At 41.1% G+C, this 17,917-nt stretch overlaps 1 protein-coding gene across 5 annotated transcripts in view; it reads left to right on the forward strand.

The window, feature by feature from the left end:
• nipblb (NIPBL cohesin loading factor b) overlaps positions 1-17,917 on the forward strand; it is a 600,450-nt gene that overhangs the window by 170,778 nt on the left and 411,755 nt on the right. For 3 of the 5 annotated variants that reach the window (XM_080189563.1, XM_080189568.1, XM_080189564.1), the window contains exons 4-7: positions 2,566-2,696; positions 4,723-4,840; positions 14,279-14,433; positions 14,924-15,049. In XM_080189563.1, the coding sequence (XP_080045689.1) occupies positions 2,566-2,696; positions 4,723-4,840; positions 14,279-14,433; positions 14,924-15,049 (530 nt within the window). The remainder of the gene's footprint in view (positions 1-2,565; positions 2,697-4,722; positions 4,841-14,278; positions 14,434-14,923; positions 15,050-17,917) is intronic. The other 2 variants (XM_080189566.1, XM_080189567.1) reach the window with 1 other exon arrangement.

Genomic DNA, 17,917 nt, shown 5'->3' on the forward strand with positions numbered 1-17,917 from the left:
GAGCCAGAGATGCAAGTCAGTATAGACAAATTTTCCACAGCTTGTGATGACTTTGGGCTCACCATCAACATTTAAAAAGACCGAAGTCATGCACCAGCCTGCTCCTCATGCACTGTACTCAGAACCCATAATCACAATCAAAGGGCAGAAACTACAGGCAGTGATCCAGTTCATTTATCTTGGCAGCACCCTCTCCCAAGCAGTATCTATTGATACAGAAGTTAACTGCAGAATAGCAAAGGCAAGTTCTGCTTTTGGTAGATTGCTTTCCACTGTATGAGAACGTCGAGGAATCCGCTCAGCAATAAAACAAGGTCTACAGTGCCGTGGTACTCACTACCCTCCTGTATGCTTGTGAAATGTGGACTGTGTATCGAAGGCATGCAAGACAGCTCAATCATTTCCACATGACTTGTCTTCGCAGAATATTACACGTCAGATGGCAAGATAAAGTACCAGACACTGAAGTTCTCTCTAGAGCAAGTCTACCATCAGTCCACACACCGCTGATGAGAGTGCAGACTCGGTGGGCAGGTCATATCATCCGTTTGCAGATGAGCACATACCCAAGCAGCTCCTTTTTGGGGAAGTCTCGGCTGGAAGACGTTTGCATGGAGGGCAGAAGAAACGTTTCAAAGACACACTCAAAGCCTCCCTGAAGTCACTTAACACATACATGACCACCTGGGAAATGCTGGCACAAAACCGCCCTACCTGGCACTGCCTCATCCACAAGGGCCTTCAAGCTTACGAAGCAAGCTGCATTGCTGAAGCACAACTTAATCGCAAGCTACACAAGTCCAGAACCACCAGCGCAACAACGACATTGCCTACACAAGTCTGTCCAATATGTGCCAGGACATTCCGTGTCCAAATTGGCCTGATCAGTTATCTTCGGACACACTGCAATCAGCCTCAAAATGACTAATGGTATTGACATTCTCATCGATGATGGATGAACAACATATAAATGACCTGGAGGAAAATGTGGGAAATCTGATTAGTAAGTTTGCGGATGATAGGAAGATTGGTGGAGTTGCCAATAGCGCTGGGGATTGTCAGAGGATGGAATAGGATGTAGATAGATTGGAGATTTGGGCACAGAAATGGTAGATGGAATTTAGTCTGAGCAAATGTGAGGTGATGCATTTTGGAAGATCAAATTTAGGTGTGAATTACACTGTAAATGGCAGAACTCTTAGGAGCACTAACACAGAAGAATCTAGGAGTGCAGGCCCACAGTTCCCTAAAAGTGGAAACACAGGTGGCCAAGGTGTTTACGAAGGCAGATGGCATGCTTGTCTTCATCAATTGGGGTACTGAGTACAAGAGTTGGGAAATCATGTTGCAGTTATATAAAACCTTGGTTAGGTTTCATTTGAAATATTGCGTGCAGTTCTGGTCACCACACTACCAGAAGGATGTGTAAGCTTTAGAGCGAGTGTAAAGAAGGTTCACCAGGATGTTGGCTATGAAGAGAGGTTGAATAAACTCAGACTGATTGGAAAGACAGAGGCTGAGGAAGACCAGATAGTGATCTACAAAATCATGAGAGGCGTAGAAAAGGTGGACTATCAGAGGCTTTACCCAAGCGTGGAAGTGTCATTTGAAGGGAGAAGTGCAGGGGAAGTTTTTCACACAGGGTGTGGGGGTGCCTGGATTGCGCTGCCAGAAGTGGTAGAAGCAGGCACATGAGCAACATTTTAAGAAGCATCTGTATAGGTACATGAATCGGAAGGAAATAGAGGAATATTGACTGAATAAGGGCAGAGGTTTCTCTTTTAGTTTAGTTAGGGCATCATGATTGGCACAGGCTTGGAAGTCCAAAGGGCCAGTTCTGTACTTTTCTTTTTTTTTGTTCTTTATATTATAGTTCAGAAAGTATTTTAGGTACACAAAATGATTGGGTGGACAATACTGGTCCAAAAACAGAAAAGTATTAGAAAAATGTTTTCATTCATAATAATTCTTCTCAAAAAAAAGTCTTTCAGCTCATTTGGAATTGCTTCAAGAAATTGATCCCTTGAATAAGTGACACAGCTCATTCTATTACATGCTGAAATTTCCAAATATTTCTTCATTTTTTTGCAATTTCTTGTGATTTTTAACTCTCTCATTCCGGTTTTTCAATCTTCAAAACTTTGAGAATGGCACATACTAGTTTTGTAGCTTACACTCGCCACTAGACGCTTGTGAATAAAAGTCTTGAATAATTTACTGCTCTTGAGGCTAATTAGAGTAGACAAATGCTGACCTTACCACCAATATCCATGTCACATCAATACATTCTAGAAAGTAAGTGGAGGTCTGAGCTGTTGAATCCTTATTTGACCTCTGTCTTGCTAATAAAATCTTAAAGCTGAGGCGTGAAACTTTTCAAGCAACTTTTCAAGCCTAGATGGTCCCTAAATAATGTGAAAGCTTTATTTGACTTTGGAGTTTAAACTTCCAAGTATACTCGTAAAATAATCATAACTCATTGTAGTCAGTGATATTTAAAAGTTATTTTAATGGTGGTAAAAGTAGTGTTGAAGTATAACAAGGTAATTTGTGTTCCTTTTGTAGAGAACTGAAGGATAACCTTGGTAGTGATGATCCAGAGGGTGATATTCCAGTCCTCTTGCAAGCTGTCTTGGCTAGAAACCCCAATGTCTTCAGGGAGAAAAGCATGCAGAATCGATATGGGGTACAGAGTGGTGAGTAACACGCCAGATCAGCTGATTTATAAAAACTTGCAATTTTTTTTCCTGGTATGGAATTTTTGCTCTGGATTTAGGATCGATTGTATTCTGCAGTTGCATCACTTACAGTTAAGGCTATAAGTTTATATTGTTTGAAGAATTTAAAATCTCTGAGGCATTTTGGGGTTCTTATGCATGTTTTGGGGATCAAATTGCACAGCTTAAATGCTTTACCCTGGACCTGTGAATCAATCAGTGTTTTTGCTCAGCAGAAACATTGAAATTATTAATTTCTTCACAAAGATGTGAGGAGGGGAAAGACCATTTGAATTTCTTTTTCACCTTCACTGACTGACGTTAGCTGCTGGTTGACTAGCTGTGTGATAGCTTTGTTGATCATAGAGAACATAGTAGTTACTTCAGTTTACTGTTGTTGCTCCTCATCTGTGATCAATGAGGGTGACTTGGCTGTCATTGGGAGGAAATATGTATATTTGGCAGGCTGTGCTCCTGGAGTTGGGAATTTATTCTGAATATTAAAACCATACATTAAAACTGCATAAAATGTTAGATAAACCATATAGCATTCATTTTACTAAGCTTAATGGAATTATGCTTGAGCCCATATCAGCTCAATCCTTTCCTTTAAAGAAGTAAGTGATTCTGTAAAGGTGGGATATATGTCAGAACTGTCAATTTTATAATTTGTAAGAATCACTATAGAAATATACCTGTACAATTAAAGTTTACATTTTGAATCATGTTTAACTGTGCCCCTGTCTTCCCCTCAGCCTGCCCTACATGCAAGAACAGAGAAGTTCTCATTATGCTTGCCATACACTGTAACCTCTCCAATCTGGAATGCTTAGGACTGAGATATTTTTGGATTATAGGAAATGGTTAGAATGCTGAACCACTGGATGTAAACTGGATATAAAAATGTACTTGAGACGTAAAATGGAGCCAAATGAAGTTCTTTACACGTGTTGCCGTGCAGAAGGGTTTGCATGCCAGTCACCACTGGAAGGGTTAACAGGAGAAGCTCAAGAGGCCAACAGTGAAGGAAACAGTTAGACAGTGTTAAAGATTGGCTTAACCAGAACTTCAGTAGTGGATGACTGAGTTGTTGCTGTGATCTGAAAGTTTGGAAGGCCTAGGTCATTTTCACCACCCCCCTCCATGGCCCTTTAGACAAGGATGATGAGACAAACATGCCAAAACTAGTGCTAAGACATAATGGTGCAGGTTTTCATTCATTTTGAAAATATGGCCTGAAGTACAAATGCACAGGATTAAATCAGTAACAAAACTGAGCATTACTAACAGTTAACCAATACACTCCTTTATTAATGTTCCTTAAGGGCAATTAACTTCCAGTTTACTCATAGTAAATATTTGAAAACATTTATATCAAGCCCGTACCTAATTTGTACCCTGTGCACCAAAGCTTGCCAACCTGTTTTCCATTGTAACCCCATTATAAGACATGTGTGCACAACTGTACTGCAATCAATGCCTCTCTGCATGCATGTTACACACTGTGATCAGCTCTTCTTTTCCCACTCTTAGTCTAAGCTGGCAGTACCTCTGACTGATTAGCTTGCAGTAAGGAGCCTGTACTACAGGAGCAGAAACAAAGCAATGTTTGATGCCACCATCCACTCTCCCAGCTCAGTTGCATGGCCAGTTTTCCCACACCCTGGGCACATCAGGCATTGAATTATGTTTGCTGGTTGTTTTGTTGCAATGCTGTGATTCTGAGAGTTGTGGGGTTAGCTGACAACAATCCAGGTAACTGTTGTTTCTGAATTTGAATTCCGGATGGAGAAGTTACGGTGTTTGTCTCAACGGCACAATTAAACTAAGTTATCTGCTGCTGTCTGTTGGACCTTGCTATGTGCAAATTGGATGCTTCATTTTCTTAAATAACTGTACTCCTAAAAGTAAATTCTTTGGGCCAGCCTGAGGATATGAAAGGTGCTTTATAAATGCAACTTTGTTCTTTGAATTAGCTTCACTGTATGAACATGTCGTGTTTCAGGTATTATGCAACAACAGATCATCCAACACCAACAGTACAAACTACCCCAGAATTCCATACTTGGGAGCCCTGCATCTTCCACTTTTCAACAATCCACAATCTCGCACAGCCCTTCCAGGTAATAAGCATCGTATCATCAAATTGATCAAATCTCCTGAACTAACTTCAATAGTTCTGACTTGTTTTTAAATATCTCTGGTTAATAGTAGTGTGCAAAACTCATTTGTAACAGTTTAACTAAAACAGCCCTTATTTTTCACTTATTAAAGTTTAGTAGCGTGCAAGCACAGCAAGTAATTATAAAAGCTACTAAAATCTTATTGTTTATTGTGAGAAGAATTAAATACAAGAGTAGGGAAGTTATGTTTCAGTTATACAGGGTGTTGGTAAGATCACATCTGGGAGCACTATATGTATGTATCCGTGTTGAAGGAAGATTGTAAATACGTTGAAAGCCGTTTAAAGGAGGTTTATTAGACTAATACTTGGAATGGATGGCTTGAATTGAGGGCATGTTGGACAGGCTTGGTTTATATCTGCTGGGGTATAGACGTGCTAAATATTTTTAAGACGCGGGTTGATGGGTTTTTGATAAGCGAGGGGATTAAGGGTTATGGGGAGAGGGCGGGAATGTGGAACTGAGCCAAGACAGATCAGCCATGATCTTATTGAATGGTGGGGCAGGCTCAAAGGGCTAGATGGCCTACTCCTGCTCCTATTTCTTATGTTCTTATGTGTAAGAGGCAACTTGATCGAAACATTGCATGAGTGGAATTGACAGTGATGCTTCAAGTGGTAAGTGATGCGATAGTGGTAAGGATGCTTCAAAGAACAGTACAGCACAGGAACAGGCCTTTTGGCCCTCCAAGCCTGAACCAGTCGTTGTCCTATTTAGACCAATTGCTCTTACATCCCTCTATTCCCCATCTGTTCATGTGTCTAACCAGATAAGTCTTAAATGTCGCTCAACCACCTCACTTGGCAGTGCATTCTAGGTCCCCACCACCCTCTGTGTAAAAACAAAACTTCCCTCGCACATCTCCACTGATCCTTTCCCCCTTATCTTGAACTTGTGTCCCTTTGTAATTGTCATTTCTGCCTTGGGAGAAAGCTTCCAACTGTTCACCCTATCCATACCCCTCATAATTTTATAAACTTCTATCAGGTCGTCCCTCAGCCTCTGTCTTTCCAAGGAGAATAATCCCAGTTTATTCAATCTCTCCTCATAGATAATACTCTCCATACCAGGCAACATCCCGGTAAACCTTTTCTGTTCCCTCTCTAAAGCCTCCTGTGGAAGAATCTTGAACTAAGGTTCACTGTTTAAAAATAAGGCTTTGTCTGTTTAAGCAGAAACAAAGATTTTTTTCCCCCTGAGGGTTGAGTCCTTGAATTCTTTTCCTGAAAAGGTGGTGTGAAGGTGGAGTCTTTGAATATCTTTAAGGAAAGGAATGAATAGATTGTTGATAAGCAAGGGGGTGAAAGGCTCTTCAGAAGGCAGGAATGTGGAGTTGAGGCTGAACTCAGATCAGCCATGATCTTATTGTTGAGGCACTGAGTGGCCTACTTGTTTTGTATATTTGTATGCTCTTATCTCTGCCATTCATTTGTTTTAAATAGTGACTGCAGTGTTACTTTCTACCCTATTTGTTCAACTTTCATATACATGGTTAAGCAACATAGTTTTGAAATTATCTTAGTTTAGATCCCTAGCATTTGCAGTATTTTGCTTTTTTAAAAATTCCCACCATTTTTTAAATCCTTCCATACTTCGCCACTCCCCAAATCTCCCCCATGCCCCACAACTCTTCAAAATATCTGCACCCTATAATTCTGACCTCTTCAGCATTGCTGGTCTTTATTGCTCCACCATGGGTGGCCATGCCTTTAGCTGCCTAGGCCCTAACTTTTGGAATTCCCCTCTTACCCACCCACCACCTGTCTACCTAACTTCCCCCTTTAAGACACTACTGAAAACTCACCTCTTTGACCAATCCTGTAGTTGTCTTCCCTAATAAATATCTCCTCATCTGGATTGGTTTTGTAGGGTAATTTGTAACAGTATGTAACATTTGTTTTTATAATACCCTGTGAAACATCTTGGGGTGCATTATTCTATTAAAGGCAGTATATTGATGCTAAATGTTGCTGTTCTACATACACGTAGCAACAGTTTGGCACTTGCACAACACTACTGTTTACTTGATTTCAGTAGCCTTGTTTGTAACAATGCTCATTGAATAAAGTCCGATAGTCTTCAGATCTATTCTTCTTTTTTGTTATTTGATCATTGAAGTTTTCATAGCTTTTTTCATAAACTTTCCAAGTTTCTGGCCTGAGTCACCAATAACATTATCTCACCAACTAATACATAGTGCACTATCTGAGGAGCCCATCCAAATCTGCAGTCCCTCTTGGGCTCAGTGATTTATCCCATTTTTCTGATGGATCTGGCGACAAGTGATGAATGTGTCAATGTCCCTAACCATGTACAGATCTTTTCATTAACTGATTATGTATTGTGCTGATGTTTGAAGCTGGTTAATAGCTGAGGAACATGCTATAATCAGAGCCTCATAACAGTTCCTGCAAGCCCAGGATCACAACCAAAGCATCTATCCTCATTTTTGAGGTTTTATCGGTTCCATGTTTTTGGAATTCCCTTCTTGAAAAGATGGTGGGGCAGAGTCTTTGAATATCTTTAAGGTAGGAGTAGATAGGGTCGTGATAAGCAAAGGGCTGAAAGATTCTTAGGTAGGCAGGAATGTGGAATTGAGATTAAAATCAGATAAGCCATGATGGGCAGTGTTTAACAATCCAGATAAGGAGCTCTTTATTAGAGAAAACAACTACAGGATTGGTCAAAGAGGTGGGTTTTCAGGAAAGTCTTAAAGGGGGTAAGTTAGGTAGACAGGTGGTGGAGTAAGAAGGAAATTCCAAAAGTTAGGGTGGCATGGTGATGCAGTGGTTAGCACTGCTGCCTCTCAGTGTCAGGGACCTTGGTTCAATTCCGGCCTCAGGTCACTGTCTGTGTGGAGTTTCTATTTTCTCTCCCTGTCTTCGTGAGTTTTCCTCCCACAGTCCAAAGAAGTGCTGATTAAGCTAATTGGCCATGCTAACTTGACCCTAGTGTCAGGGGAATTAGCAGGGTAAATGTGTGGGGTTATGGAAATAGGGCCTGAGTGGGATTGTGGTTGATACAGATTTGATGGGCCAAATGGCCTGCTTCAGTGTTGTAGAGAATCTGTGATCTTATTGAATTGCCAAGGCACTGAGTGGCCCACTCCTCCCTAGTTTGTATGCTGATATCTCTGCCATTCATTTGTTTTAAATAGTGACTTCACTGTTACTTTTTCCACTACACAAGGTTCACATACAAATGGTTCTTGTACTATTAATATCACTCAACTGTATCAGTCACCTGGTGCCCAAAGTTTCTTAGGTTGTACCACAGGTGTAGGGAAAGCATGATAGGAAGCTACTAGCAACTGAGGGATTTGCTGTATTTCGATTTTTCAGAAGACTTTCGATAATGTCTGACGTAGGAAGTTAGTAAACAAAATGAAAGCACTTGGTATTGGGGGGAATATATTGAGATGGTTTGAGGATTGGTTTACCAACAAAAACAGAGTAGGATTTAACAGGTCATTCTCAGATTGGCAGATTGTGACTTGAGATACTGCAAGGATTAATATTTGGGTCTCAGCTAATCACAGCCTACATCAGTGCATTGGGCGTGGAGACCAAATATGATATTTCCAAGTTTGTGGAAGAAACAAAACTAGGTGGGAATGTATGTTGTGAGGAGGATGCAAGGGGGCTTGGGCAAGCTAAGTGAATGGGCAAGAGCATGGCCAATGCAATATGATGTGGATAAGTGGGAGTTTCTCCACTTTGGTAGGAGGAATGGAGGTGGAGAGTATTTATTAAAATGTTGAGAGTTTGGGAAATGAACTATTATTGAAATGGTAAAAAATTGCAGCTTGCTGCTGTGCAGAGGGACCTGGGTGTCCTTGTGCAGGAATCTCAAGGAGTTGGTTTGCAGATGCAGCAGGTAATGAAGAGGGCAAATGGAATTTTGTCCTTCATTGCCAGAGGGATGGAGTGAGATTATGTTGCAGCTGTATAAGGTGCTTGTGAGGCTAGACCTGGAGTACTGTGTACAGTTTTGTTCTCCTCACCTGAGAGGGGATATACTGGCACTGGAGGGGGTGCAGAGGAGATTCACTAGGTTGATTCCAGAATTGAGAGGATTGGCTTAGGAGAGACTGAGTAGACTGTGGCTATACTCATTGGAATTCAGAAGAATGAGGGGAGATCTTATAGAAACATATGAGATTATGAAGGGAATAGATAGATAGAAGCAGGAAGCTATTTTCACTGACAGGTGAAATTAGAACTAGGGGGCATAGCCTCGAAATAAGGGGAAGCAGATTTAGGACTGAGTTGAGGAGGAACTTCTTCACACAAAGGGTTGTGAATCTGTGGAATTCCCTGCCCAGTGAAGCAGTTGAGGCTACCTCATTGAATGTTTTTAAGGCAAGGATAGATGCATTTTTGAACAGTAAAGGAATTAAGGATTACGGTGAGCGGGTGGGTTAGTGGAGCTGAGTCCACAAAAAATTGGCCATGATCTTATTGAATGGTGGTGCAGGATCGAGGGGCCAGGTGGCTGACTCCTCCTAGTTCTTATATTCTTATATGAAATGTTGATATACAAATGGACATGGGTATCCCTGTTCACTCATCAGTGAAAACTGACATAGGTGCAGCAAGCAGTTGGGAATGTAAATGATATGTTAGCTTTTATTTCAAGAGGATTGAGTACAGGCGTACATATGTCTTCAATCGCAAAGAACTTTTGTTAATCTGTACCTGGATTATTGTGTACAATTTTGGTCCCCTTACTGAAGGAAAGGTATAATTGCCAGTGGATGTTTAATAAACTAATTCCTGGGATGGCAGAACTGTGGAGTGATTACTGAGATAGGTTTAAAGGAATTTGAAGTGGTCTAATTGAAAATTACAAAATTCTGAAGGAGCTAGACAGGGTGATGTAGAAGGGTGTTCCCCTCATTGGGGAGGAGGGGAAAATCTAGAACCTGGGGAAATTTTCAGAATAAGGGGCAAATGAGATGAGGTGGAATTTTTTCACCCTGGATAGTGAATCTTTGGAATTCTGTACCCCAGAGGGCTGTGGAAAGTCGACTGTGTACAAGACAGCGACTGATACATTTCTTGGTGCAAATGGGGGTACCACAGGAAAATGATACTGAGGTCGCCAGTTGGTCTTGATTTCGTTGAATGGCTGAATGGTTACACCTTTGAACCCTTGGAATGTTTTCTGCTGGAGATTTGATATCCTGCTGGGTGTAAAACTTTAATAGATCTGAGAATGTTAAATTTTTGTCACAACTATGGCCTTATTCTATACAAGGTTTTCACATTGCTTGCTGTTTTATTTCTCTGACCCTGGGTGGCCCGAGTAAAAGGAAAAAAACCTGAAACTGCTAGAGACCATAAGCTTAACAAACCTGTTTTACATAGGAACAATTCAATAGGAAAGACGGCCTGATCGATGGTTAAACTTAAAGGGTCATGATTCCAAAGTCTCGAGCCCTTGTAAATGATGACTTATGCATTTACATGAAGGTTGAACCTCTTTCCAATGCAGTCAGTAAGATTTAAAAGGCAAGAACGCACAGGTCTGGCTGTGCTTAAATATGGTGGTGAATTGTTGTAGGTTATTATTTATTTTGTTTTGTTTAGCTAGCATGAGACAAAATGGAAAGTGCCTGTTTTATTTGAAGATGGTATTCAGTAGTTAGTTGCACTACGATTGTAAAAGAAAATAATGAATACTGTAGGAACTGTCAACTAGGCAGCTCTCCTGGGATAGCAACAGTTCTGAAGTGTGTAGTATATGGAACTCACTGTCCTGTCCTATATGTTAGAGTGATAGGGCTCCTACGTGTTGCAAGTTGCTGTCATCAGTCACCCTGGGAAGTACCTCCCGCTGAAATTAATTCAAACCGTTCAGCTTGTTTAAATTTATCACTTAATGATTCAGTTTGTCACAATGAAACTCTGGGCATGGCTATTTAGGTGTTTGAATTGTCAAAGCGAACAAAGAATAGCGAAGCACAGGAACAGGGCCTTTGGTCCACCAAACCTGTGCCAATTATGATGTCTGCCTAAACTAAAACCGTATGTACTTATGGAGTCGGTATACTTCCATTCCCATCCTGTTCATGTATTCGTTCAGATGCCCCTTAAATGCTGCTGTCGTACCTGCTCAGGCAGCATGTTCCAGACATTTACCACCCTCTGTATAAAAAATAAAATAAAACCTTCTCACAAATCTCTAAACTTTTCCCCACACGCTGTCAATCTATGACCCCTAGTACTTGACTTTTCTACCCTAGGAAAGAGCATCTGACTACCCACTCTGTCCATGCCACTCATAACCTTGTAAACCTCAATCAGGCTGCCCCTCAACCTCCGTCATTCCAGTGAGAATAAAGTAAGTTTATCTGATCTCTCCTCATAGCTAACACCCTCCGGGCCAGGCAACATCCTGGTAAACCTTTTCTCTACCCCCTCCAAAGCATCCACATCCTTCTGGTAGTGTGGCGACCAGAATTATACACAATATGCTAAATGAGGCGCGAGGTTCTGCACAGCTGCAGCATGACCTGCCAATTTTTATACACAATACTCCAACCGATGAAGACAAGCATGTCATATGCATTATCCACCTCCGTTGCCACTTTGTGATCGGTGGCCATGTATGCCCAGATCTCTGTGTCAATATCCCTAAGGGTTTTACCATTTACTGTATAATTCCTACATGCATTGGACCTTCCAAAATACATTACCTCGCGTTTATTGGGATTAAACGCCATCTGCCATTTCTCTGTCCAGTTTTCCAATTGGTCTATAACTTGCTGTATCCTTTGACAATCTTCTTCACTATCTGCAACACCACCAATTCTCGTGTCATCTGCAAACTTACTAATCAGACCAGCTCCAAATCATTTGTGTATTTATACTAGAAACAACAAAGGTCCCAGAACTGATTCCTGTGGAATACTGCCAGTCATGATGTGGAGATGCCTTCATTGGACTGTGAAAAGCACAGTAAGAAGTCTCTTAACACCAGGTTAAATTCCAACAGATTAAAGGAGTGACATTACGAAAGCTTGTGCTACCAGATAAACGTATTGGACTGCACTGCCCTCATCTAACTTCTTGGTTACCCCTTTAAAAAAAACTCAATCAAATTTGTGAAACATGATTTTCCACTCTCAAAGCCGTGCTGACTGTCCTTAATCAGTCCTTGTGACCTCCCCTTCAGAAAACCACGCTCTTATCACTAAGTCCATTTGTGTTCAAATATGAGTAAATTCTGTTCCTAAGAATCTCTTCTAATTTTCTTACCACTGATGTAAGGCTCAGCGGTTTATAATTTCCTGGATTATTCCTGCTGCCCTTCTTGAACAATGGAACAGCATTAGCTATTTTCCAGTCCTCAGGAACTTCACTTGTAGCCAATGTGGGTACAAAGGTTTCTGTCTAGGCTTCAGCAATTTCCGCCCTTGATCTTATTTGGCAAGGAATTTTCATGACCCTTTTAGCCGTCCTCACTCCTTCCTTAAGTTTCTTCCTATATTCTTTATATTTTTCAGGGGCTTCATCTGTCCTAAGCCTTTTATACCTTATGAATGCTTCCTTTTTCTTTTTGACAGGGCTCATAATATCCCTCGTTATTCAAGTTTCCTGATACTTGCCATGCTTATTCTTCATCCTCACAGGTGCATGCCAGTCCTGAACTCTAATCAACTGACATTTGAAAGACTCCACATGTTGGAAGTTGATTTACCCTCAAACAGCCTCCTTAATCTACACACTCCAGATCCTGTCTAATGTTGTTGTTGTTACCCTTTCCCAGTTTTACACCTTTGCCCGAGGACCACTTTTAGCTTTATCTACAAGCACCTTAAAACTTAAGGAATTGTAATCCCTGTTGCCGAAATGCTCTCCTTCTGAAACTTCGATCGCCTGGTCAAGGTCATTCCCTAATAGCCAGGTCTAATGTGGCTCCTTCCCGCGTTGGGCTGTCTACATACTGTTTCAGGAAACCCTCCTGGACACTTCTTACAAATTCTGCCCCATCCAAGCGCCTAGCAGTGAGTGAGTCCCAATCAATAATAGGGAAAGTTAAAATCGTCCACCACAACAACCCTGTTGTTTTTGCATCTTTCCAAAATCTGTCTGCACATCTGCTTCTCTATCTCCCACTGGCTGTTGGGAGGCCTGTAATAAACCCCTAATATTGTGACTACACCCTTTCTGTTCCTGAGCTCTACCCAAATTCCTCACTGCCTGAACCCTCCGAGGTGTCCTCCCTCAGTAGAGCTGTGGTATTCTCCTTAACCAGTAATGCAACTCTGCCACTCCTTTTACATTCCCCTCTATCCTGTTTGGATCATCTAAATAGTGAAATGTTTAGCTGCCAATCCTGTCCCTCTTTCAACCAAGTTTCTGTAATAGCAACAACAACATAGATTTTAGATTAGTACTTGAAACTAAGTTCACCTGTCATACCTGTTACATTCCTTGCGTTGAAACAAATGCTAGTTTAAACTCTCCCAAGTGACGCTAGCTAATCAGCTACCACGATATTGGTGCTCTTCAGTTTAGGTGTAACCCATCCTGCTTGTACAGGCCCCACCTGTCCTGGAAGTGATCTCAATGATCAAGATATCTGAACCCCTCCCTCCTACACCAGCTCTTTAGCCACATGTTTAGTTGTATTATCTTCCTATTCCTAGCCTCACTGATACATGGCACAGGAAGTAATCCTGAGATTGCAGCCTGAGAGGTCCATTTTTTAACTTAACTCCCTGAACTCTTCTTTCAGGACCTTGTCACGCTTCCTGTCTTGTTAGTATCAATGTATACCACGACCTCAGGTTATCCGCACTCCCCTTTCAGAATGCCCCATGCCTGTTTAGAGACGACATTGACTCTGGCACCAGGGAGGTGTAACATACCAGCCTGGAGTCAGTTGTGAACTGAGGATAGCAAGAGGAATGAAGCTGTGACCCAAACCAAAATTCAAATGGTTTATAATATGTAACTGAGGAAATTGTGGTTTTGTTTTATTTCTTTCGCTAGACATGGGCATTGCTGACTTGGCCAGCATTTTTATTGCCCATCCCTAATTGTCCTCCAGGTGGCAAAGAATTGCTGCCTTGAACTGCTGCAATTCATGTGGTGTAGGTATGCCCATAGTACCCAGTGACGGTGAAGAACTGATGATATCGTTCCAAGTCAGGGTGGTGTGTGGTTTGAATGGAAACTAGCAGGTTGTGGTATTCTCAGCGTGAGTAAACTATTTCAGCAGTAAATAGAGGACTCCAAGCCGGGTACTGTAGTTCTTGGTTTAGGAAAGTGGACCTGCCTACCATTGGCTTCCACGCAACCACTTACTATGAATGGACTGAATAAATGTGGGAGCTTGGGTAAGCATTCATTTCCTTTTTGTTTACAGTCGATTTGTGCCACCACAATCAACTTCGACCAACAGATACATGACTCAGCAGAACAGTCCTGTACCCAGTCCATATGCTCCACAGAGCCCTCCAGGTTACATGCAATATCCACAGCACCCTCCAAGCTACACACAGCATCAGCAGATACAACAAGGTAAGAGCTGAGAGAAAATTTGAAATCGGTAACATGCAGTCATGTACAAGTATTGAATCTTCAAGAAGTTACTTTCGTAGTTGCTTCACGGATTACAAGTTAGTCTTGGCACTGTTTACCTGCCCAAATTGGCTAGCTGAACTTGTGAAGGATTGTCCATTCTTGACCAGGATTGATTGGATATGCTTCTTCATGGTGTGACTTTGGAATAGAGTAATATGGTACATTCTGAGAGTACATCCACTTCAGAAGTTAGGTAGTAGTTCCACTTTAGGTAAGGCTCCTCTTGCCCACTTCTCAACTCAGTGAACCACCGACAAGAGTGAGGAGGCCTCATATTGGTGAGATTCATTTGAGGAAATCAAAAATGTTACTTGCTACCAGAATTTATTCTTAAATGAGGTTTAAGAATAAATTGAAGTTTTTGGAGTGGAGATGAGGGTTCATAATTCTTGCTGATAGTTCTGAATGCTTCTTTTTCCATCCTTAGAGTTGCATGGTTCCCCTCTGGTATCAGGTCCTACGTATTCTGGGAGTCCTCAGAGACCTGTGCAACCCTGTTTGATAGTCCAGACTCAGCCTTCTCCTCAGCAGCAACAGTCAACCTCCACGCTAGGTAAAGAATGCACAATTTCAGCTGTTCTGCACATTACAGCAGGGCATGAAATAAGTGGAGATGTGTTGCAAAATGCTTATGCATTATGCAGAGTTAGTGTGACACAGTTAGATGGAAAAAAAGTAAGTGTAACAAATCATTCATCTGAGCAAGTTGAAATTCTTAGTATTATGCATTGTTGCTTGGTTTAAAAAGAGACAGAAATTCCCACAGGGTAAGGCATTCTTTTAGTTACTTTAATTGCTCTATTTAATTACTATCAGCCCATGGCAGCTGAAGAGTTTCTTTGGAATGGCATCTTTCTCTGGTTAGAATTGTCTGTGACCTTATTTAGGTAGCTTGTGTTTTCGGAAAACAAACTTGTTTCCTTACTGTCACTTGGCACTAATTTGCATTTGTCATACATAAATGCACTGAAGCTAGTAACTTATCCAGTGCGTTGTACTTAATTAATTGCTAGTCATAGATCAGTACCGAACAAATGAAAATATGTACTTCCAAGTCAGTACAAATTGGGAAGCAGTAAATCTCGAATTCTCCTAATTCTTTTCACAATTCAATTTCATTTGAATTCCAATAAATTCAAACTTGCCATTACTGATGAAATCCAAGTGACACCACTGCCAAGAATAAGTTTTCATAGATTAATCGTTCCATGAAAATATTCATTAACATAAATGCATTGCTTTATAATATGTAGCAGACGCTACAGACTTTGTTCAGAGAGTTAAGAAATGTTGGTGTATGTAGAAGAAAGTGAGTAATGTAATTGCACAATATTCATCTGTTTGATGACAGAGACTTTTTGCATCTACTGGATAAGCTTTGAACCAGACATTTTGAACATTTGGTGCCTATTCGGTCCAAGGTTGAGCTGTCAACCCCATTTTTCACTCCCACAAAGGCTGCCTATTTGTAACGCACCCCACCACAGCTGATCAGCTGCAAGCCTTTATTGTTTTTTTACTTCAATGCACTCCTGGCTGGTGCCTCATCCCTTTCACATCTTCAATTTTAGTCCAAAATGCTGCTTGATGGCATTGCATTCAGCCAGTTAAGATTCTGCGCTCTTCTGTCCTTAAATCTCTTTGTCTGTTCTCCTTTTAGACCTTCCTGAAAAAATTGAAAGCCCACAGCATTGACTAAAGATTTGGCTAGCATCCATTTGTTGTCTTGTTACTGTAAAGCATTTTGAGACACTTTTCTGCATTGAAGGTGCTATCTAAATCCAAGTTTGTTGTAACAAATCTCGGTTGGCATCATTTCCTGGTAAAGAAATATGCAGTATAGGGATAATCTGGAGAGTATTGCTGATATCTCAAGAGAGAGAAATGTATTTAACGGAAAGTACATATTCAGTTAATGCAAGTGTTTACCGTGTTTAAAAAATAGTTTCAATACAGGGTTATGAAGAATCCCTACTGTGCAAATGAGGTCATTCAGCCCACTGAGTTTGTACTGACAATAATCCCACCCATGCCCTTTCCCTAACCCATGTATGTACCCTGTTAATCCCCTGAAACTAAGGGGCAATTTAGCATTGCCAATCCACCTAACCTGCACATATTTGGACTGTGGGAGGAAACCAGCAGACCCAGAAAATACCCACACAGGCATGGGGAGAATATGCAAACTCCAGTTACCCAATGCTAGCAACATTATCTAATTGGCACATTCCTTTCTCTTTAGGAGTTTTTGATTTGAAAATTGACTCTTTTTTAGTCTGGTTAGCAAATAAATAGTGATCAGTCTATTTGGGTAGAACTGACTCAAGATGGCGAGTGGCAGGGGGAGGGGGGAGAGAGTATTACAAACAAGCTCAATCAGCCTTGTACATGCCTTTCTGCAGGCATTATCATAATGATGAGAATGAGGTGGCCATGTTGATTGACCCTAATTTTTATTTTGAGGTGAATTCATAATTCCATAATTGTTGGTTGAGCTAAGAGCTGACTAAATGCAGGCCCAAAATCTAATCTCATAACTTCAGCTTAAGGTGCTAAATTTTTCTGAAACAAGTTTATGTTGTGGAACTTGTGCCAACTTCATGTTGACAAATACTCTGTATAGTATTATCAATGAAGCCAGCATTATTGAAATTCATTGAGAAATTGTTCTGTTAACACCAATGTACCTACTTATTTGTTTTTGAGTGCACTGGTGACTTAAGTGCGTGCCCTCAAGTTTTTTGGTGTAGCCATGCACGTGAAGTAACTTGCAGTGGCTGACTTGTGCACAGTCAGCATGTGGACATTTTGTTGCTGCACAGTTTACATAGAACATTGGTTAACACCCATTTACTCTCTCTGTAAAACATGTTATTCAAAGATCTTCTGAATACTCTGAATTCAAACTGGTACTTAATATAGAAACATGGAAGATAGGAACAGGAGGCGGCAATTTGGTCCTCCGAGTCTACCCCACCATTCATCATGATCCTGGCTGATTGTCCAACTTAATAGCCTAATCCTGCCTTTTCTCCATAATTTACCCCATTCACCTTACGTGCTATATCCAGCCATCTCTTAAATACATTCAATGTTTTGGCATCAACTGCTTCCATTCGTAATGAATTCCAGAAGCTCACCACTCTTTGGGTGAAGAAATGTCTCCTCGTCTCCTTCCCAAATAGTCTACCCCGAATCCTCAGATTGTGACCCCTGGTTCTGGAATCCCCCACCATCGGGAACATCTCCCTCTATCTACCCTGTGTAGTCCTTTTAGAATTGTATAAGTCTCTGAGATCCTCCCCCTCATTCATCCAGCAAAAACAATCCTAACCTAGTCAATCTTTCCTCATACATCAGTCCCGCCATCCCTGGAATCAGCCTGGTAAACCTTTGCTGCACTCCCTTGAGAGCAAGAACG

This window comes from Carcharhinus amblyrhynchos, chromosome 5 (assembly GCF_965287045.1).
Source record: "Carcharhinus amblyrhynchos chromosome 5, sCarAmb.v2.hapA, whole genome shotgun sequence".
Taxonomy (NCBI): domain Eukaryota; kingdom Metazoa; phylum Chordata; class Chondrichthyes; order Carcharhiniformes; family Carcharhinidae; genus Carcharhinus; species Carcharhinus amblyrhynchos.